General features: G+C 51.9%; 1 protein-coding gene across 1 annotated transcript; it reads left to right on the top strand.

The window, feature by feature from the left end:
* Nucleotides 1–19,204: 19,204 nt before the first annotated feature.
* Nucleotides 19,205–21,856, top strand: LOC132318416 (protocadherin alpha-6-like). The gene has a single exon (XM_059825623.1). It carries the CDS (start codon nucleotides 19,205–19,207, stop codon nucleotides 21,854–21,856), a length of 2,652 nt encoding a protein of 883 aa, XP_059681606.1.
* The last annotated feature ends 785 nt before the right edge of the window (nucleotides 21,857–22,641 follow it).

Here is a 22,641-nt window from a genome sequence, read left to right as displayed (position 1 = left end):
CTGAGCTGCATGCCTGTATTTCTGTCCCAGTAGGCATGGAAAATGTACACAGACCAAGCCTGGTTCAGTCAAGCCTGACCCCACGTACTGGGGCAGCAACCATTGCTTTGTCCCTGAGATCCAGTGGGATGTGTTGCATGTCCAGAGCAGCTGTTGGTGTCTGGCTTCTCCGGGAAGTTAGTGCAAAACCCAACCATTATGGGTGCTTCCCTTCAAACCCTGACCAGACATTTGCAGGACTGGAGACCCACAGTCCAGGACACAGCCAGGGTCCAGGACACAGCCAGTCTTTGCTCTGGGAGCAGCATGGGCTGGAGCACACGCAGACTGGATGGCTAGAAGAGCTGTTTGCTTAAGCCACTGAGAGATGCACAAGGTGAGGCCCTGCTGGGTAACTCTTTAACCCAAGGCAACATCATATGAAAGAAAGACAGTTTCCCCACATTGTAGGGGCCCCAACACAGGTGCCAGTCCTCTTCCCTCCTCCCCCTGCCCTCACCCGGATCTGTTTTCCCCAAGTCCTGAATGCCTGTGGGAACCCCTGCAATGAGCGCCCCACCTGCATAGGACAGACATCTCCCACTGCACCCTGCTTCTCTTTAAGGACTTTTAGCTGGCTGTCAGAAGCCCTCACGGGCAGGACTCCAGCCCCAAAACAGTCTCTCCCCCTGCCCTGCTCACCCTACACCTGTCCACCAGTCTGTCTGCCAGCATTGCCAATTGCTCCTGTCACGGGACAGTTCATTTCCAATCCATCTGTGCAGAACATGACAGCTCTTTCTAAACTGAGTTTGTTTCATGATGTCTGATTTGTACCAATAAATTGTATTTTAATAGCTCACCCTGGCTCCTGGCTGTCCCTGAACTACACATGACAGTGGGAATCAATGCTCAGCTCTTGGAGGAGGGCTCTCAGCTCCAGCAGACATGCATGTCCCTCTGACCTCCTTAGTTGCTGGAGCAGCCCAGGAAAGCTCATTTTATTTACTTCACCGGGATGCTAGGGGCTCAAGGTCCCCTTCTCTCCCTCCCTGGACTCAGGAGCACTTTGGGGTCATGGCCAGGAGGAGCCTTGTGCTGGAGATGTCACACATTTCCTTGCTCCATGCTCCAGCTTGGGCAGAGACTCTGCAAGGATTTGCACCAAGGTATGGACATAAAGGGCTTTGAACTCCTGGGAGAGGGGCTCGATCTGGCAGTAGTGACTTACTCTTGTTATTGAGCATTGTTTTATATGGGTCATTTAAGCTTTCCCCTGGATGCTCGACACCCACCAGCTTGCCTCAGGAGTTGCAGAGATAACCTGGATGTGTGCCAGGTGTAGGGACCAACTGCCTGGGAATATGAGAGCCTGTACCTGCTGGTGGGATGACTCTTGACTTGATGTGGGAAGTGGTTCACCTCTGGATGAAGTCCTGAGATGCCCACACCATGGCTGTCCTTCTCTTACCCCCTGCTTGCTCAGTGAGTGGCTTGGGGAGGCTGCAATGCGGCTTTTGGGATTAACCCAGAAAAGTCCTTGTCTACGAGTGGGTAACGTGCTCTTTAGTGGAAGCGGGGGGCAGGAAACACTCAAAGGGGCCCCATGGGAGTCAGGGACCCTGGAGGACTGTGCTTTGGACATGAAAGGGACCTCGCTGCTTCTGGTGACTTCAGTCCCAGCTCATATCTGCCTGACTGTGAGTAGATGAAATATTCCCTGTCCCAATTAGACCGTAGGATGAAGGATTTTATGCTGCCGAGTGCATTCTTCAATGGTCCCCGCAGAGAGTGTTAAGGGCAAAAAAAGAACCCCAAACAGCCAGTGCCTGAGACCCCAGTACAGCATTAGCCTGTTTCACTGCCTCAAAAGAACAAGAGAATTATGTGAAGTGATAAAATAAAATTAATAACAGCCTCAAGAAGTAATAAAAGCATCAAATGGACCTGATTCCCTGCAGGGGCAGCAAGTATCTCCCTCTCCCAGATTAGCTCTGGCAATATCTTCCCTGCCATTTTCAGGTGGTGCTGGTCAGGCATTAGGAGAGGACTGCAGCCCCTCTCCAGTGAGCCCACAAGGGCTCAGCCACTGCCCCTCTGCAGCAGGGCCAAGCTGTTAGCTGTGTTTTAGCTCTCACAGCAAAAGCACCCAGTACACATGCTTCATGGTATCCAGTATCTAAACAAACGCATTGAGCTGGTGCTTTGTATCAGATTCCCAGGTGTGGCTTCCCAAAGGGAAATTGATCTCCAAATTGATCCCCAAAACCATAGGCATTTGAAAGTGACACTTTGCATCCCCGTCTCTGGAAATTCATGGGGTTGAGCAACCAAGTGGCCAGCTTTCACCACCTTCCCGCAAGTGTGTCACTCTCCAGGGTATTTTCTTGGCATTTTTTAACCCCTACTACTAAGGCTCAACCGGCGCCCAGTAAATTGCCTTCCTCTCCTCTCCATTACTCCTGGCCATCCTCAGCCCAGGAGATGAGATAGATACACACATACGTCTGTGCCTGTTGCTGATCCCCAGGTTTGCATGTTTAGGTCAGGCCTCTTCCAAAAGGGATTTGAGGGTCAACACAGTGCCCAGCCCAGGCCCCAACACCCCACATTCCCTGAGGATCTCCTTTTGCTTAGTTGAAGGAAATCCTGCACTGACAAGAGCTCAGTTTCAATCTTTCTTCTTGATCAACATATTGATAAAAAGGACAATAAAAAGGGACTTTCTTCAGGGGAGAGAGCACTTGCTTAAACCTAATTCAACCACACTACTATCCCTTCTTCAAAGGGCATGCCTGGTCAGAATCGACCATCTAATAGATGAGATCTCCTTTGAAGATCTCCCGCAGGGACAGGGTGTCATTAAAAATGCAAGGTCTTTGCCCTGCAACCAGTTATTTTTACAACTCTTCCTGTGCTTACACTCCTGCACAGTTCATGAGCATTAGCTGGTTTCTGTAGTCTGGTAATGCACTGGGCACGAGAGCCGCTTTGGAGACATACTCAACAGAATGCTCTCTATATGCCCCTCTCACACGTTCCAGCTCTCAGAGGTCCAGAGGCAAATATGGCTTTCAGGGACCTGCCAGCCAGCTTGAGATTTGCTTCTACAACAGCGGGAAACCTGCCATGTGGTGCAGTTGGCTGCAAAATGCTGCAGGCCATGCTAGGCAGGCACATAGTGCTTCTGGGCACCAGTACAAATAGGGGGTTTTTGTGCTCTTGCTATTGCTGAATAGACTCTTTGGATGGAAACATTACTTATATCTCTGTAATGACTTGAAAGCATGTACCAGAGAGACAAAATGAACCCAGAGGTAGAGAGAAAAGAGGCCAGAGAGAAAGACCCAGAGGGGCTGGTGCTCAGCCTTACTCCTGTCTGCCACGCATGGAGTCAAGTAGCAGCCAGCGAAGCCCGTAGGAAACCTTAGTGGGGACACAGCACTCTGCATGCAGTCAGGTTAGGCTGGGTAGAGCCATGAATACAGGCGGTCTCAGCTCCCCAGAGGGGTCAGTGCCAGCAGGACAAAACTAAAATCCATGGGGACCAGAGGGAGTCTGCGCATTGACCTTGGAGAGTTCTGGATCCAGCCCAAAGTCTGTGGTACTCAGTCATTAATTACAGTCTCCAAAGATGCTAGGACTTCTCACTTGAAGATGATGCTGGAACGAACACACCTTAATTTAGCCAAGACTGGGTCAAGGTCCATCCTGATTTCTTTTCAAATTGCTTCAGTGTCTTAAATATGTCCCTGGACTCACCCTATAGAACAGCCTGCTGTTCTTGGCTGGATCCCCTCCTCCTGCTTCCTTTTTGATCTCAGTAGATGTTTTGTAGAAATAAATATCCTTTAGCTTTTGTCATATTAATTTAGCCTCTGCCACACTGAAAAATGGTCTGCATGATTGTCACATGCTGATTTTCTCTGCTCCTTTGCACCTTTTCTTTTTTTTACTGCTCTGAAAACATCAGTTGCCAACTCCTCCGCAGAGATCAGATGAAGAAACAGGCCTGGGCTAAGTGAAGCTTTTGCCTCCCCAGTTTGCCTATAATGTGTTTTCAATCTAAGTGGTGGAAATGTCACTGACTCTGCAGCGTTCACTCAAGTGGAATTAATGCTTCTTGTTAGTGATAATATGACTTAATCAGCTTAATTATTGTGAGACATAAGTAGACACCTTCGTGTATTGAATAACTTACAACATACTGGACCAAAAAGCACGAATGAAGGCTTTGAAAATAAATTAAATATGACCTCTAGTGCAGTCTGCACTTTGACTAATGATTCATCTCCCATGAAAGTCAATGATTTACAAATCTTACATTTGAATAAATGATACATTTTTTGTGTTTTAAACAATAGCAGTCGTTTTTATTTCAGCATTCGGAATTCAAAGTGTTTCTCCAATGCCACGAAGCAGGGCAAACAAGTTCATGTTAAACGGATTGAAAAATAAAACATTTGTGCAGTCAACCATTAGAAATACATCCAGAGGATCTGCAGGCATTTGTGATGAGATATTTATTTTAATTCATTGCTAGGAATATCTGCAACAACAGGTGAAAAAATGCATCAGAAGAAATGAAGAGAGAGCGAAGATTCCCAGAAGGGTCACTAAGGTCTTCACATCAAATCCATTCATTTCAATAACATCTACAACAGAAAATATCATTAAATAGCTCCAGAAATGTCTTATCATACATTTTGCCTGCACAGAAAAGAAATCATACTTATACGAAGGAAAGAGAAGCAGGAAAAGCAACCATCAATCAAGAAAATTATTATTAGCATTAGTAGGATCTCTGATAGGCCAGGATGCACAGACTCTGTGATAGCAGGCTGCATGTAAAATAGAAAAATTGGGGTTAAATTGCTATGTGAACCCAGAGAAAAGATGAGCTGTCTGAATTTATTCTGTTTTATTGCAATGAGTCACTGAATTTCTGTACCCAAATCTTCCCCTAAAAAGCACTGGAGTTCATCGTGGTGCAAACAATAACGCAGATCTCTACACGGGGATTTTTTCAGCCCAAGTCTATCTGAAATTCAGAGGTTAGTTTAGACTCTAGCATCACAGGGAAGCCTGGCTGGTTTGGTGAGTCTCCTCTTAAGTCCATGTCCATATTTCTTGGTGTTTTAACTAACAGAAAGTTTTTTCGTACTGCCAAGGGTGAGGGCTGAGGGCTCTAGGCTTAATTTTTCTGTCAAAGAGCTGCTACTCTTTTGCACCCAGTTTATCACAGCTCTTGCTCTGCAGTTGTTCAGTCTGTATTGACTAAAGCTCCAAAGCTCCCCTGAGTATAGATGGAACATATCCACCCAGGTATGTAAATGTAAGGAGTTGGACCTGGGGCTGAATCCCACCTGTAGAATCCCTCTTGTCCCCAGTCTCTTCCTTGATCTTCCTTTAGTATAATTTACCAGAAGTGGAGATAAAGCTCTATGTGCCCAGGACCTGCCTGTCATTAGCATTTTATCAGAGACCAGAGGAACAGATTTGCTATTTGCTTTGAGTCTCCCCTAGAAGACTAAAATTCAGAAATGTAATCCTGAAATCAGTTCCTAAAACTAAAGCTTAATTTTTCTGTTGCCAGGAAATACAATGTTATGTTCAGTTTGCTGACCTAAACCATCTTTTCTTCCTCTTAGTTTCCACCTGCAGAATAGTTTGGTAGTTGCCTCAGTATGTAAGGAGATCTACAGCTGGGGTTGAATCCTTTTCCCATGTCCCCCAAGAGTCCTCTTGGCCGGTTGTGCCACATGACATGAGCCATTTGACTCCCTCAGTGCCTGTCAGATGGCGCTCACCATGATGGTCATGTTCCTTTGATATCTGAATAGACTTCAGCATGCTCCTCCTGTTGTTGCAGGGTCCACCCTCATGCCCTCTTTTCTGCCTCTCTTTTGGCTCAAGTTTTATACGCACTATAGTTTCCCAGTGAGGTTGGATCAAATCTGACCCTGCTTTGAGCAGAAGGCCGACCCTATGACTTCCAGGCATCCCTTTCAGCCTCAGTCATCATGTGAATCCATGAAGATCCCATGCTTTAAACTGCCAAATCCCTAGTGAAATTGTCCCCCCTCCATGTTACCCGCATGATCCACACCACCAGCAGCACCCAACTGTGCCAAAACCATCCTATTTGCTGTGCTTGTGTCTACTGAGCCATCTTGTGTGCAGTGCTGTGGTGTCTGAAAACCAGGGTGGATTTATGCAGGGTATCAAGGCTGACCAGCAAGACACTTCAGGTCTTGCAAGGGAGGAGTTAGAAGATAATTTCTGCTCCTCCTATCTTGGGGACCAGCAGGGGCAAGTTACGAGCTTTGTTTTAATATTATATCTTCTTTAAAAAGATAAAAAATATATTAAAAACTTGGATCTGAGCTGCAGGGAAAAATCACAGCACAGAGCTTGGGAACATAACGGGGACCCTCATGTCTTCCCCCAAGGCTTTCTGTCTTGGTAAATCACTGTCTGTCTGCCTGCTGAAGGAATGAGGAAGGAAGACCACTCTGGGACCCACTTGTGAAAAGCTTGATTCTGTTGGCATGGAAAATTTTTTTCACAAAGGACCTCTATACGCAAACAGAAAATGGAGATGGAGTGGGAAATGAGCCCAGAAAAAAATCACAGAAGTTTTTTGCTGCCTGCAGGTGGAATTCAAGTGAAAAAGACGTGGGGTAAAGGAAGAAAGAAAAATGAAACAGCCTCCTCTCTGCATAGATTGCACTGCTGGAGAAGCTTTGAATCTTACAAAGCATAACAGTTGTCTGCTCAGAGGTTCCTTCCCTGGGGACTTTGCCTGGGATAGTTTCATCCATTTATCCCTGACTCCTGCATCTGCATAACATGCTCACAGAGAGAGTTATTAGTTTAATTTTCTTGTGAATTACAACAGGGGCAGAGAGAATTAGAAAATACTTTTTTTTTTAATTATCATTACTTTTTGTTTTCCAGTTGAGAGATTGTAAATGAGGCTATTCATCCTGCTAACATCAGTAGGGACCCAGACCCAAGCTTTTCTGGGGTAATTGGTTTCTGATGAGCAATCACTTGTAAAACCAATAGCAAAGGCAAGAAACGAAATACAAATTTTCCCTTTGCATGCCGAGCTCTTCATTAGGATTTTGTGTCTAGTTTCTTTCTGGGATTCAGTGGAAAAGCCAAGAAGTTGTAAATAAGGCAGTGGACCAAGCCTACAAGGAGTTTGTATTAGCGAAAAATCAGGAGAACAGCATTGCCCGATGTCCTTGGGAAGAGATAAAGCAGCTGCAGAATCCCTCAAGCTACAGCTTTCTAGTGAGCCCTTTGGCCAAACTAAGGACTTGGGCAGGAACCAGAGACAGCAGATCTTCTCCTAAGCGTGTGTTTTCATGTGGGGCAGGCCTGGGTGCGCCTCTGCCCAAAAGAGACCAAAATGTTGAGGAAAGCAAAAAAAAATGAGAAACAGGTGTCCATGCTGCAAGTCTAACAAAGGTGGCTGATGGAAATTTGCAGTCCCTGGTATCCTGCAGTTTGCAAAATATAGACGACCTTATTATCTGGATTTGTTATAAGGGCTGAGTGAGACTGTGAGTCAGGCTTCAGTTATCTTTTTTTTTTTTTTTCACCCAGTTCCAAGTGAGGAGGCTGCTAATCTGCACTAGCTTTTGTTTCCCTGATGAACGTCATGGTGCTTAAGGCTTGATTTATTTATTTATTTTTGTGGCAAATTAAGCATCAATCTAGATGCAGCTTTCAGTGTTTTCTAGGTTGGGGTTGTGGGACTGTCATTCATTGGCTTAACTGGATTGCTTGCTGCTTTATGTATTTTTTCAGTAAAATCTTTTGGCATGCATACAGCTGGTTGTTGCCTTAAAGATGAGTAGAGAACAGCAGGCTTGACAAAGACAGACAACATTTTTAAGCTCATCTGCACAGAAAGACCTCCAAAACAAGAATGATGCAGACATATCTCTAACAAAACAAACCAAGCAAAACTCTTCAAACAAATCCACTTTTTCAGCTTCCAAATGCTGAAAGCTGATACCAAGTAAACAAACACGTGGAGTAAAATCAATGACTGGACTCAGTCCTGGGCAGCCTGCTTTGAGCAGAGGGGGGTGGATTAGATGTTGTCCAGAGATCTCTTCCAAACACAACTATTCTGTGATGGCAGCTTTTTCCTTTCCTGAACCCAAAAGAGACAGACATGTCGCTGTGGCCACAGCAAGAAAGGAGTCAATTCAGATACTTCCATATTTGCATAACATTTGCTTACAACATACAGCCCAATGCAATACTCCGTGTAGCTGTCAAGCAAACCAGTTTCTGTTTCTCTCATTTGGAGCCAAGATTTCCAGGACCTGGATGTATGCTGTACTAACCATGCCTTGCTACCAGTTGCACACCAGCCAGGCTCTGCTGACTGCCCCAGCTGTTTGGCCTCCCACCTCAAACATCCATCAACCTTGTAATTTTGGTACTGCTTGAGAAGAAGCAAGTGTCTTTCCATGATAATGCCTGGGATCATTCACCTAAGCTTAAACATTGGAAGTTTGGGGAATATAAGGCATTGAGGAGAGAAGAGGTTTTAGCTAAGACTGTGGTGTGACCTAGGAAAGGTGGAAGAAGACCAGCTAGTCCCAGAAGTTTTCCAAATTGCCCAAGCCCCTGGAATCTGTGATGATAATTCAACCCTTTCTGCCTGCGATGTGGGCAGAGGTTTGTACCAGACTTGTACCTTCAAGAAAACTTGTGCGATGGGAGGCTTATGCCTTCCTGTTAAACTGTACAAGGACAACCCCCAGGGCCTGACCCTGCACCCTCATCACTACTGGTACCTGTTTAGAAATCTGTACAGGCCGAAACAGAGTCTGCAGGTAATGAAGCACTTTTTCCTACTTTGAATAGGTGCCCCATGAGCCCTGGTTGCCCTTTTCTTTCTCTCTTCCCCAAACATTTCGACATGCCCTTGCTCTGGGGAGAGCTGAAGTTCCCCAATGAGTTCTCTTTTGCTTGCATATGCTGGTTGATAGTCAGAGGACACTTGCATTTTGTGTTTATTGAGATTTCTGTCCTCCAAGTGATGAAGAATATGGCTGATCCTTTCACTCTCAAGGCAATTGTGGTGGGGAAAAAAGGGGAAAAATGCAGAAATTTAATCATTCTGACTTCATTTGCTTGTTTTGTTACAACGTTCTACTTTGCAACTTTTTGGATATGCCTCGTATTTCCCCTTTTTTGAGCTCCTGCAATGAGGAGGTTGGGACTGAAAAATTGCAAAACATCAACAGATCATATAATTATATATCCCTGTAAAATGTGTATGTTATTTTAAAAGATTTAGTCATAGTAAAATAAACTCTGACTCAATTTGTCACAAGCACAAAGTGGTGAGTGATTGAAGAACATTTATCAACCGAGAAAATATTTTTGTTGCTGTTGCTGGTTTTGCTCATTCTCTGTTTTAACCTGTGACCTGGCCTAGGAAACTCATTGAGGACGTATGTATGTGGGAGGTCTGTGAAAGAAAAAAGGAGATGGCATGCAGGACCTGCACAGCTGGTGTGCAGCAAAGGAAAGTGAAAGAAAAAAATTATGGTGGGAGATTTTTCTGATTTAACAGCCTATGCGAATTTCTGCCATGGGATAGTATTTGTAATTGTTGTTACAGAAAGAAGGAAGAAGGATGGGTAGGACATGGAAAAGTGGATAAAATAACCACTATCTGACCAGGAACCCTGTACCAGTGTTGGAATTTCCCTCCACTCTCTTTCTGGTAGATATTTCAGGGAATCTGTGGTATTACAGGAACCTACGGCTAGGAAAGAAAATTGCTATGTAAGCAGGGTGTAAGGTTTCCACCTGAAATCACAAAGAGCTCAGTCTCTGATAGCCCACAACCCCCCTTCACATCATGCTCACTGGCCACCTTATCACAACATCCCCAGCTTTTACATTCTGATTCTCCTTTCCATGGCAAGCCTGGCTGGTATCATTTTGCACAGTTCTTCCCTATTGCTGTAGAGCAAGGAGGAAGGAATTATTTTTCCTTGCTTTATTTGCGGAGGCTGAAATGAAGAAAACTCACCCCTGCACTAGATCTGTTGGGCATGGGGAGCATGGTGAAGGCAAGGAAGTGGAATTATATTGCAAATGTCAGGAGCTATGAAAAATGTAACAGACTTTAATATCCTTCTGCTGTTATTGCTGAGAGTGTGTCTCACCTGCATTCACAGAAAGTGAAGTGCCTTTTACCGAGCCCAGCTGCCACTGAGCAGAAAAGATTGCCATGCTTCCTATTTTTATTTTAAAACTGCACTATGTCGTACATCCTAATAATAAATGTGCTTTCCCTCCAAACTCTCACTTTAAGAATTAACTTTCAGCTTCAAGACTTAATTTAAGCCCTCCACCTTTAGGGTTAACCCCTACATCATGCTCAACCAAACTTCAGCCCCAAATGTCCTGTTACTTAGACCTTACAAGTGACTTCTACGTTCTGAATTATAACCGCAGCCCCTATCTTCTGTGATACCTAATGCTAACTGGTGCTGAGCCAGCCACTTGGATGCTTCTCTGAAGATGTAAAACATTAACCATGCATCTCTCCATTGCTCACTTTCCCGTGGGGTTGTGTTTCAAGGTAAGTGGTTTGCATAAGATCCCTCAGAGACCTGCATTTAGTTTATTCAGTAGTATAAACAACCTGCTACTTTTGTGCTTCTCCCTACAGAGCAAAGAAAAGCCCATTTTATACATTAAAATTGAACGTAGTGTTGCTGAAAGGTCTGTGATGGCTTTTTCTGGAGCTCAGAGCATCTTATCTGGTTCCGGGAGGGGTCACTCAGGGCAAAAGCAGTTTCGCCCTGTACGTCCCCCCCTCCCCTCTTAAGACCCTATGCCCAGGAGGGAGATGGGGACACCGGCCCTCAGCTCTGCCTGTCTCGCTGCCTGTACTGCCCAAGGCAGGGGAATTCATGCCGAGGGCAGTATCGTTTTTCTTCATGGGGTTGTTTTAACTTCACCTCGACACAGGGATCCCCACGGTTCGGAAAGCAGCTCCGGGAAGGGGGAAACCTGGCTCTCCGCGACCCAGTTCGCATAGCCCTGGGAAGTAAAGGGCGTAAGTCCCGACTCCTGGCGTTTTACTAGGAGTCACGACATGTCGCTCCCTGCCAGGCACCGGCGAGGCGGGCTGCTAACGGGGCGCCTCGGCTTCCAGCCCCGCCGCGGAGAGCAGCACCGGAGGGCCGCGACGGCTCGTCCGTGCTGTGCCCGGGGAGAGCGGGGCTGCCCCGGCAGCACTCAGCGGTGGTTCTCCCCGGGACACGGGGGCTGAGAGGGCCAAACCAAGGCTGGCATCAGACCTAGGTCAGTTCCCGGACGCTTATACGCAGGATCGGGGCGCGGGGGGAGGACAAGAACTTCACCCTTTCCATCCTTGTCAGGTCGGTGCTGGTAAGGCACAAAGAGGAGTGGCGGGAGATAAATGAACAGCTCCCCCACGCCGGGATTTGAGCAATCAGGAAATATAATCTGAGCTGGAAAGTGCCCGAGCATCTGTTGGGTTATTAATAAATTGTATGCAATCTGTCCGGGATGAACCTCGGGAACCATCTGCTCCCGAGCGGCAGCTCTAATGGTGTCTGGGGAATGAATTTAGCAAGCGAAAAGCAACGGGATCGTCCAGCCGGGCTCCCGAAGTGCCTGGTCTCCGCACAGCTTTTCCAGGGTGGCATAGCACGGGGGCTCCCCCACTCCCGGGACAGGATCCCGCACAGATGCGCAGAGAACTGGAATTCAAGCCGAGCGTGGGCATCATTTCTCCAGCCTCCCAGGCTCGGTCAGCTCCCGGGGAACTCGCCCTCTCTTTCGAGATCCTTTCCAGAAATCAAAGGGTTCCTGGGCCAGGGAGAGCCCCGCTCCCAGGGCTGCCTTCCCCCACGCGCGGACGGGGAAGCTGATCACGCCTGCTTGTCCGCTCGGTCAGTGCTAATTGCCGCCCATAAATATTATTCTCCACGTTTTATCCTCCACCTCTAACGGTGGCTGATGTGTTTTCTCGGAGCAGGTGGTGAGGATTTCCAGCTCAGCTCCTACCAACGCTGAGCAGCCTGACGGGGCGGGCCGGCTGTAAGACAGCCCGTCGCCGGGGCTCGGTGCCTGCTGTCCCCCGGGAAAACGGGGACGTGCTGCGAACGTCCAGATGTCAGGGATGTTAACTGGGGAAGGCTGGGGGCATGGAGAAGTTATAACAGGAGCTCTCATCGCGGGATGAAGAGCCAAAATGTTTGTTGTTGGGGGTATCTCCGCCTGACCGCGGTCGGGTGGGGTCTGTGTCAGCAGACGCGCTTTCCCTCAGAGGAAGAGCCCAGGACCGGGCAGCCCGCGGGCAGCGCGCCCCTCGAACACTTGACACGTGAGAAAACCGGGCTCCTATAAACCCCACGCGGAGGAACTCCAGCCTAAATAAAGGCCAGTTGAGGATGAAACCTACAGCACAGGAGGAGGCTGACAGAGATCAAGCGCAGCCGCCGCTCCGGCGGGGCCGCTGGGTCTGGACGGCCCTGCCCCAACGGCGGCTGAGAGCGGGCAAAATCGTCCCTTCCCCCTTCAAGGGTGACGGGCGAGAGCTCAGACCCGCTCGGGGCTACCGCACCCGCTGCCGATCCCCGCAGCAGAACCCGGCCCCGGAGCCCCCGCCGCCGAGGCCGGGGTGGCCGCTGGGCGCTCGGCCTCTCGCTGCCGCCCGCTGGACCGCGGCCTGTCCCGGCGCGCCGCGGCGGGCGCAAAGGCTGCCGGGCACTTCCGGCGCAGGGGCGGAAGCGGGGCCGGGCTCCGCCTGCTCGGCGGGGAGGCCTGGCAAGGCTGCGGGGCCCCGCCGGGGTCGAGGAGTGGCTCCGCGCCCCCCCGGGGAGGGACGCGCTGCCTTGGGAGCCGTTTGGAAGTGGCCGATTTTTTAATTTTTTTTTTTTTAATGCGGTTTGCGAGCGGGACCGCTATTCGCTTCCCGCGGCTGGCGGCGGGGGAGCCCGGCCGAGCCGGGAGCTGGGCCCGCTCCCCGGGCGAGCGGCGCCAGGCTGAAGGAGCCGGGCTCGCAGGCAGGCGCTGGGCTTTGGCCGGGGGATCTGGGCGGCCCGCGGCCGGCAGCAGGGCGCCTGCGGGAAGGCTTTTGCGTGACCCTGCGACGGGTCCTGTCACCGTCCGAGTGCCAGGCGGGGCGGCAACGGCGGTTGAGCCCACAGCAACGGGCATCGCCGGCAGCTTCCCAAGAAAGGCCGGAGGAGGGAAGGTCCAGCTCTGCCAGGGTCCTGCAGGCAGAGGTGGAAAGGGACGGGTTTGGTGTCCGTTCCCTGCGGTCTGAGCCTGCCGCCGTTATGTTCGGTGGTTGCTGAAGGTGATGTGCAGAAGCGAGGACTAAACCCCGCGGCGGTGAGTGCTCCAGCCGCTGAGCGAGCAAGGTCTTCCCCTTCTCCGGCCGCTCTGCCCGGGAATGCCCCGCAGAAGGACCGGTGGGACCCCATACGGGCGGTCCCTCTCTCGGTGATTAGGGCCCTCTTAGTTGGGGGAGGAGGCTGTTTGAAAAGCTTGCGGTCCCAGGAGGGCTTTGAAATCAGACGTCGGCTTTTCTGTGCCGTTGTCTAACCGCTAAACTGCGTTCAAGAGACGTGAAGAACTCGCTTCGCAGGAAGGCAAATCCGACAATGTGAGCTCGGGGCTCGCCTGCCCTTCAGGAGGGGACAGGCTCTTCTTTCCAGATCCCCGACGACGGGGACAGTCGTCCCGAGCCGGCTGATGTGGAGCTGCTGTGCGGCACTTTCCATCTCAGGGATGGTAAAGCCGGAAATGTCCTGTGTCACGGCAGCGCTTCTGCCGGAGCTGCTGCTTTTTTCCCTCTTGCCGATTCTCCATTTCTTGTCTCAAAGTGTAACTGAAGTCATGCTTTGAGTTCAGAGGGGGTCGAACTAGAGCTTTCCAAATGTCCCTGGAGAAGTCCGTCTGTCTCTCCACTGTCTAAAGAACGACAGGAGACGAACCTTTTGGCTGGTGTTTGCCGCTGGGCTGTACTTGCTTTTCTAAGAATCCAGCGTTCACTCCGTGAGCTCTGATGGACGAACTGAATTCGGAATGTCGAGAATCGTGGTTAATTTTTTGCAACAGTTTAACTAGGCTTTCACCCCTTCCTATCAAATGGAGGAGACTTAGACTAACACCCGGGCACTTGGTGGGCTGTCGGGGTGTAAAGGTGAGTAGCTTTTACTGATTTTTCTGTACAGATTCTGTCTTGATGTGGATAACGACTCCTCATGTCTTGCTGCTTAGTCAGAAGCACAGGGCATACTCTGAGACTGACCAAAGTTGGAGTAGTGAAACTAAGCCTGCCACCAACTCGGGTGCTTTTTGCGGGATCATCTCAGCTTTTCCCTATGACCTTGGCTTCTCATTGGAGATACAGGTGGTATAAAAGGCAGTTCCGTTGTACCTCTGTGATAGCAGTGCAATGCTACAATGCTTAAGGATTTGCCAATGCTACCCACTACCCTACGCGGGTAGCAGCTGGATTTAATCAGAATGTGAGAATTTCACGTAGACTGGATTTGAGTGAGCAAGAAACATCTCTTCCAACATGTAAGTTATCCTGGAGTCTTTAACCGTTTCTTTGCGTACAGAAACGATTTTATCCCTAGCTAAGCTCAGATCTCCGGCATTGTGGGACCATTTATTCCAGCTGCTGCTTGGTGGATATAGAAACGATGCAGAACAGTGTTCAGACCACAGAAAAAGGGACACCATGTCCTATATCTCTGGCGTCAGTGTTTGTCATCTCATTAATAGCTGTTTTGCTGATTTTAAAACATCCTACTACATTTTACAGCAATCTTAACTTAGACCCTAGCACAGCTCTAAGATACTTGAAAATAAAAAGGTGCTCTTTTTTGCTCACATCGTCACTGTGTTTTCATCCCTATGAATATGGCGTTAAATATTCCTCCAAAGAAGATCTTCTTATTCCAGGTAAGTGGATTAACTTAGCAAGCGGATAAGTAGGAAGACAAAACCAAACCTATCCTGCTTAAACACCTCTTGTCCTGGACTCACTTGGAGCGAGTGTGATGAATTTGTTGATCTGTCCCAACATCTCTTCCTATGTATGAGTCAAGGCAGTGAGCTCTACCCAAACCTTTATTTCCTTTTCCTACACGAATTAAAACAAAGTGCCAGAAAACTCCAGGCAACTCAGAGGTCGGGAACTTGTCTCTGGATTAACTTGGCAAAAATCGTGCCTTGCAGAATCTTACTCGTCGGTCTTCTGTTATCAAAAAGATCAATTCTGTCGCCTGCACCTGGAAAAAGTTAACAAATACCGTTCTACTTGATAGGATAGATTTGTCTCTGTCTGTTTACTTGTGGTCTATGGTAATGACGGTGTGAGACTGCAGAAAATCCGTGTGTAGACCTAAATAATGGAAGAGAATGACAAACCCTGTGTGGGCGTTATGAACGCGATAGGGATGTGCTAATGGGCTTAAGTCCGAGTCCCCAGCAGCAGTGCCGTTTCCCGTGGGCTGCTCCGCTCGAGACCTGTCCCATTTATTGAAAAATATGTTTAATATAATTTATGGCTGGAGGGAGAGACCATTGTTCATCTTCAAAGGCTGAACTACAAGGATTTGGGATATGAAACGTGGTCTGTCTGAATGCCTTCCTCCGGGAGAAAACCCTGTCACTGGTCGGGGTAAGGAAATGCAGGTAAGTTACAAAGACGCAGCAGGAAGACGAGTTCGTCTTTGCGTTTTGATGGCATAGGCCACACAAAAATGGCATCAGGGACGGATCTGGAATCAAGACATCACTGCTGTCCCCGGAAAGCCTGACTACCCTCAGCGGCAGATTTCCGTATGAACCGGCGACGCTGTGGAGATCAGTTGGGCAGGAATGCAAAAAGGTCAGTAGGCGCAATCGTGTTCAATAATATTTTGAACTGTGGTCTGTGTCCATGAGCTGCAGAGGAAAGGACAGAAGTGGCTCTCATCCTTAGTCTGGCTGCGGGAAGGGCGGCGGCCGCGGGGCTGGTGTGCCGCAGCCCGGCTACCCGCGGGGGCCCGCGCAGGTGATGGTGAATGCTATCGAGGGTGGAGAGGAGCTGTGTGGGCCGGCGGCGGATTTTCCCCTGCAGCTTCAAATGGTAGTCGAAAATCCTCCCACAGCCGCGCACCCGGTTTTGCCGGGGTGGGGGGGCGAAGTAACATTTATTCCGGTATCCTGCGATACCGACGAGCCTCCGGCAAAAGGCGAGCAGGAACGGAGAGCACAGATAGCGGAAAAACTGAGCCCTGTCTCATTTAAAGGACGGATCTCGCCCATGGCACGGCTCTCTTCTTCCTCCTAAGGGGCTGGAGTCACCACGCGTGTTGACTGCGTCTTCTCTCACCTCTGCCCTCCCCTGTCCCCTTCGGCTCTGAGTAAAGGGAAGGGTGGAGTAACCTGCGTTTCTCAGAGTCTGGTCTCCTTTTGCGTCTCCTTTCCACTCAGCGTTTCATAGCAGGGTGGTCACTTGCGCTGTCAGCAGAGCTGATGGGTAACAGGGAGTATCTCCTGTGAAGGAGTTATCGCCGAACCCTTTGACCCTCCTGTTCCCTCAGAGGGATGCTGTGGGGGGAACCCAGCGACCACGAGTAGGGGACCTGTTTCCCGGTTTTCCCTTTTCCTTCTACCCTCAGTCCTTACGAGACTTGCTCACAGCACCAGCGTGTGAACGCCCTCACCCCGGTGGCTTGGTTACAAAACACTTCTAGATATATTTTGTTGCAAGAAATGTATAGAACTGCATGTGAAACGCCCATGTTTTGGGAAAAACTTCAATTAAATTTCGGAGTTTCTAATAAAGGAACCCCAATCAGGGTCATCTTGGGACATGTCCCATTGATTGAAAAATATGTTTAATATAATTTATGGCAAGACCATTTCAATGGGAAACAAGTGTGAAAAATTAGTTTTCGGCTACTTGAACTGAGGACAGGATCTACAAATCAGGATGAATAAAGGTGACAATAAACACCAGTCCAAAAGAAAAGAAAGCCTCTCCGAGAAGAATTAAAACTGTGATGGGTTTTTTCTGCCAGTTTTAACAGAAGAATAAAATTCAGGTCTCAAAATTAGTTGCAATTAGCAAAAAGCACCGTGTTTCAGACAAACTGGCGAAAGGGTGCTCTGCGAAGAAGCTGGGAAAAATCATACGCACTTCTCCTAAACCAGTACGTGAAAAGGCTGGGGATGAGTATTAGGCAACAAGTGAGAAAGAATTTAGATGCATGGAATGGAAAATGCAAAGATGAACTAAACCAGCGCGATTTGCAGAGAACCGTAAGAGGCAATTCGTCCAGATGATGATGCCGCTTTGGCCTAATAAAGGTGTGATGAAAGCGGGGAAGGGCGGGGAAACACCTTCCGGCGCACATAAAAAAAGAATGCCGATGAGAAAAAGAGCGGCAGACAGAGGATGTGCAACCCCTGAGAAGGGATGACTGTACAGTGCCCATCTAAAACCGCTTCGATAGAAAGGACCGTAACGACACGGTGGGGAGAAGAAGGAATCGCTGACTGCGATCGGCATTGGCGGGCCACAGCGGCAGTGCGGGGGGGCCGTGGTGCGGGTGCTGGTGCTGCGGGAGGCCTGGGCGGCGGGCAGGTGCGCTACTCGGTGCTGGAGGTAGCAGAAGAGAACGGGAGGGCAGAGCAGGAAGGAAATAGGAAGAGAAAGAAAGGAAGGAGAAAAAAAAAACGGAAGAGAAAGGAAGAGAGGACCAAAGGGAAAAGAAGAAGGAAAGAATGAGAAAGGAAGATGGAGAACAGGGAATCTATGCAAGGAAAAATTAAGCAAGGGAGAGAGAAAGGAGGAAGAGGAAGGAAGGAAGGAAGCACGGACGGCGTGACAGAGGAGCTTATCAGCAAGCACCAACGTTATCTCTGCATGGTTAATGCAGTTGAGGACTTCAGTGTCCTCGGTACTCAGGGACGCTGTGTAAGGCTTGATGAATAGTGGTGAGGAAGAAGAAAGAGCTCTTGCCAGGGGGCATGTCCGTGCTCCATGACGGGTGTGATGTAGTCATTTAGAAAACATGTTGGTAAAGGGCACAAAGAGAGGAGAAGAAGAAGGGAAGGGGAAAGCAGGAAACGGAAGAGGAGGCGTAAGGGGATACAGAAGAGAAGGAAGGAGGGAACAACGGAGAAAGAAAAGCATACAAGTAGGAAGCAAGCAACAGAGAAAAAGAAGATGAAGAAACGATGAAGGAGTTCACTAGCATGCACCGAGGCTATCACTGTACACTGGAAAGGAGGAGAGGGAGAGAAGGAAAGAAAGAAAGACGAACAAGAAAGATTGAAGCAAGGAAGGAAGAAATGAAGCAAGGAAGTAATAAAGGAAGGAAGGAAGATGAGAAAGAAGAGAAAGGAAGAAGCCCTAAAGGAAATTACCAGGGTGCAGCGACGTGACCTGTAGACGCTGAACGGAGTTGGCCCCTAACAGCCTCCGCCTTGGTTCGAGCACTGCCTTCCGGCGCTGCTGGCCCCGTAATTAATGAGCGCTGATGGCTCGGTCTTTGGCGGTCTCCGCCGCGGCGCCGGAGGCGACTGGTGAGCTGCCAGCGGGGTAAAGAGGAGAGAAGGATGGAAAGAGAAGGGCAAGGGGAGTAAAGACGAGGGCGCGGCAGGGCAAGAACGAAAAGGAGAAGGAAGGGAAGAGAAGAAGGAAGAAAGAGAAGATAGTGGAAATAGAAGAAAGAAACGAGAAAAGAGAAAGGCAGAAATAGCAAAAGAGAGAATTGAAAAAGAAAGAACGAGGACAGAATAAGCGGAAGAAAGAGGAAGAAAGAAAGGGAGAAGGAAATGAACCAATGTACGCAAGCAAAAAGCAAGCAATGAGGGAAAAATAAAGACGAAAAAGAGACAGGAGGAAGGAAGGAAGGAAGGAAGGGAGAGGGGAGGGAGGCGATGAGCGGCTCGGGCCGGCGGCGCGGGCGGTGGTGGGCAGCGTGTGAGGCGGCGGAGCAGCACACGGTGTCGCTGCAGGCTCAGAAACGGCGGCGGAGCGGAGCGGAGCGGAGCGTCGGCTCCGCCCCGGTGCGGCGGAGAGCCCGGCTGTGAGCGCGGGGGCGCGGCGCGGGGCGGGCAGGAGAGCCGGTGCGTCCGGGCGGCGGCGGGGAGCCGTGCGGGGCCCGGGCGGGCGGCGGCAGCGGCGATGGGCGTGTGGTGGGGGCCGGTGGTGCGGGTGCTGGTGCTGCAGGCGGCCTGGGCGCTGGGCGGCGGGCAGGTGCGCTACTCGGTGCCGGAGGAAGCCAGGGCCGGGACGGTGGTGGGCCGGCTGGCGCAGGACCTGGGCCTGGAGGCGGGCGAGCCGGAGGCGCGGCGGCTGCGGCTGGTGGCGCAGGGCCGGCGGGCGAGCGTGGAGGTGAGCGGGGCGAGCGGGGCGCTGGTGGTGAGCTCGCGGCTGGACCGGGAGGAGCTGTGCGGGAAGAGCGCGCCGTGCGCCCTGCGCCTGGAGGTGCTGGTGGAGCGGCCGCTGCGCGTCTTCCACGTGGAGCTGGAGGTCACCGACATCAACGACAACGCCCCGCTCTTCCCCGCCGCCCGCAAAAACCTCAGCATCGCGGAATCGTCGCTGCCGGGGTCTCGTTTCCCGCTGGAGGGCGCGTCGGATGCAGATATCGGAGCCAACGCGCAGCTCTCCTACACACTCAGCCCCAGCGAGCACTTCTCTCTGGATGTGCAGAAACCCGAGGAGGACGGTGAGTCCTTATTCCTGGTGCTCACGAAACCTCTGGACCGGGAGTCGGTGCCCGTGCACCGGTTGTTGCTGACGGCGAGTGACGGGGGCCGGCCGTCTCTGAGTGGCACGGTGGAGCTGGTGATCTCGGTGCTGGATGCGAACGACAACGCGCCCCAGTTCAACCAGTCGGTGTATAAAGTGCAGCTGCCAGAAAATACGGAACGCGGCATTTTAGTGATGCGTGTAACCGCGACGGATTTGGATGAGGGGACGAACAGGAATATCTCGTATGCTCTCCAGCTCTTGTTCCCTCAGGATGGAAGAGACGTTTTCGGGATCGACAGAAAGAGCGGGGAGATCCGTCTCAGGGGTGACTTAGACTTTGAGGATGTTGGTCTCTATCGCCTGCAAGTGGATGCGGCGGATCAGGGAAACCCCCCGCTGTCGGGTCACTGCAAGGTGGTGGTGGAGGTGGTGGACGTGAACGACAACGCGCCGGAGGTGTGGGTGACGTCGCTGTCGGTGCCGGTGGCGGAGGACGCGTCGGTGGGGACGGTGGTGGCGCTGCTGAGCGTGTCGGACCGGGACTCGGGGGCGAACGGTCGGGTGCGCTGCGCGGTGTGGCCGGCGGGGCCGTTCGGTCTGGTGGCGACGTTCGCGGGCTCGTACTCGCTGGTGCTGCGGGAGGCGCTGGACCGGGAGCGGGTGTCGGAGTACGAGGTGGAGGTGCGGGCGGAGGACGGCGGGGCGCCGCCGCTGCGCGCCAGCCGCGGGGTGCGGGTGCCGGTGTCGGACGTGAACGACAACGCGCCGGCGTTCGCGCAGGCCGTGTACACGGTGCTGGCGCGGGAGAACAACGCGGCGGGCGCGGAGCTGGCGCGGCTGTGGGCGCGGGACCCGGACGAGGCGGGCAACGGGCGCGTGAGCTACTCGGTGGCGGAGGGCGGCGTCGGGGGCGCGTCGGCGGGCGGCGGGTGGCGGTCGGCGTCGAGCTACGTGTCGGTGGACGCGGAGAGCGGGCGGCTGTGGGCGCTGCAGCCCTTGGACTACGAGGAGCTGCAGGTGCTGCAGTTCGAGGTGCGTGCGGTGGACGCGGGGGAGCCGCCGCTGTGCGGCAACGCCACGGTGCAGCTCTTCGTGGTGGACGAGAACGACAACGCGCCGGCGCTGCTGCCGCCTGCCGGCGGCGGGCCGGGGCCCGGGGCCTCGGGCGAGGCGGCGTGGGTGCCGGGCGCGGGGCCGGGCGCGGGGGCGTGGTGGGCGTGGGCGGCGTGGGGGGCGCCGGCGGGGCAGGTGGTGGCGAAGATCCGCGCGGTGGACGCGGACTCGGGCTACAACGCGTGGCTGCGCTACGAGCTGTGGGAGCCGCGGGGGAAGGGCCCGTTCCGCGTGGGGCTGTACAGCGGCGAGGTGAGCACGGCGCGGGCGCTGGAGGAGGCGGACGGCCCGCGGCAGCGGCTGGTGATCGTGGTGCGGGACCACGGGGAGCCGGCGCGCTCGGCCACGGCCACGCTGAGCGTGTCGCTGGTGGAGGGCGGGGAGGCGGCGCTGGCGGCCGCGGGCTCGTCGTCGGGGTCGGGGTCGGGGCTGCGGGCGTCGTCGGGCGCGGAGGGCGGCGCGTCGTCGTCGTCGAGGAACGTGTGGCTGGTGGTGGCGATCTGCGCGGTGTCGAGCCTGTTCCTGCTGGCGGTGGTGCTGTACGGGGCGTCGCGGTGGGCGCCGCGGGCGGCCGTGCTGTCGGGGCCCGGGCCGGCGACGCTGGTGTGCGCCAGCGAGGTGGGGAGCTGGTCGTACTCGCAGCGCCAGAGCCGGAGCCTGTGCGTGGCGGACGGCGCGGGCAAGAGCGACCTGATGGTTTTCAGCCCCAACTTCCCGCCGCCGCTCGGCGCCGCGGCGAAGGAGACGCAGCCGGAGCCGCCCGCTCTCCTGGACACGGTCAGTGGCCCTTCCTTTCTCGCCTCCCGCCCCTTCCCCCCTTGTCGCCCTTCCCGCCCGCCCGCTGGGCAGTCGGTGGTGGGAGCCGGGCTCAGCCCCCGGTGCCTGTGGGTGGTGGGTGCGTGCTGGGTGCTTGCGGCTGTTCATGGGACCTTTGCATCTGCCTTCGGGTCCTTGCGGGAAAAGTAAAGGTATTGCCGCACTCGGGAATTCTGGGTGTGAGTTGTTCTGCCGTGGAATGAAATCTGTGCCAACTGCGATGAGAGCTGCCACGACATCGGCTTTGGAGAGGCTCTTGCTTGGTGATGTGCAGCATTTCCCCCCGAGCTTGCAGAAGGAGTGAAAGAAGCGCAGGCTGTGGTGGTTCCAGTCTCCTGGCACCTTTGGTGACAGCTGAGCGTGCTGGTATTAGGTGTGGTTTCTTGTGGAAATCTCTGTCCTCCTCCTCTGTGATTGTCCTCTGCAAGGGATGTGATGCCAGGTGACAATTGGCACTTCAGGTTTTTCTGTCCCCCTGGTGTAATTTCTCCATTTTTATTTGCACAACAGTTTCATTAGGCAGGGAAGGCAAAATGGAATTTTCCTATGATCTTTTCCCAAGTATATTATTACTCTACTTAGTAGCATAAAGTGTTCAGGTAGAGGAATGTGACCCGAGGTAAGTGCTACCTAAAGGTAAGGGGAATTTTCTTTGTCTTTTCCTGCTCCCCCTGACCCCCAGGTTGTGGATTTGCGTTTCTGGCCAGAGAAGTAGCATAAAATATGCTGCCCTGTTCTGATGTTCCTTCAATATTTGTATCATCAACCACATTGTTTCAAAAGCTTGGACATCTTCTTTTCTGAAAAGTAGGAAACAAACAAGCAAACAAAAAATCCCCCAAAAAAAGAAAGAACCACCCCTCCCCAAGAAAACCCGAACCAAATTCACCTACATAGTCGATATCATCCGTTACGGTGGTGTGCTCATCAACATT

The sequence above is a fragment of the Gavia stellata genome, chromosome 16, assembly GCF_030936135.1.
Source record: "Gavia stellata isolate bGavSte3 chromosome 16, bGavSte3.hap2, whole genome shotgun sequence".
In the NCBI taxonomy this organism is placed as follows: domain Eukaryota; kingdom Metazoa; phylum Chordata; class Aves; order Gaviiformes; family Gaviidae; genus Gavia; species Gavia stellata.
Note: the sequence above shows the minus strand (reverse complement) of the source record. Positions and strands in the feature narration are given on the sequence as shown.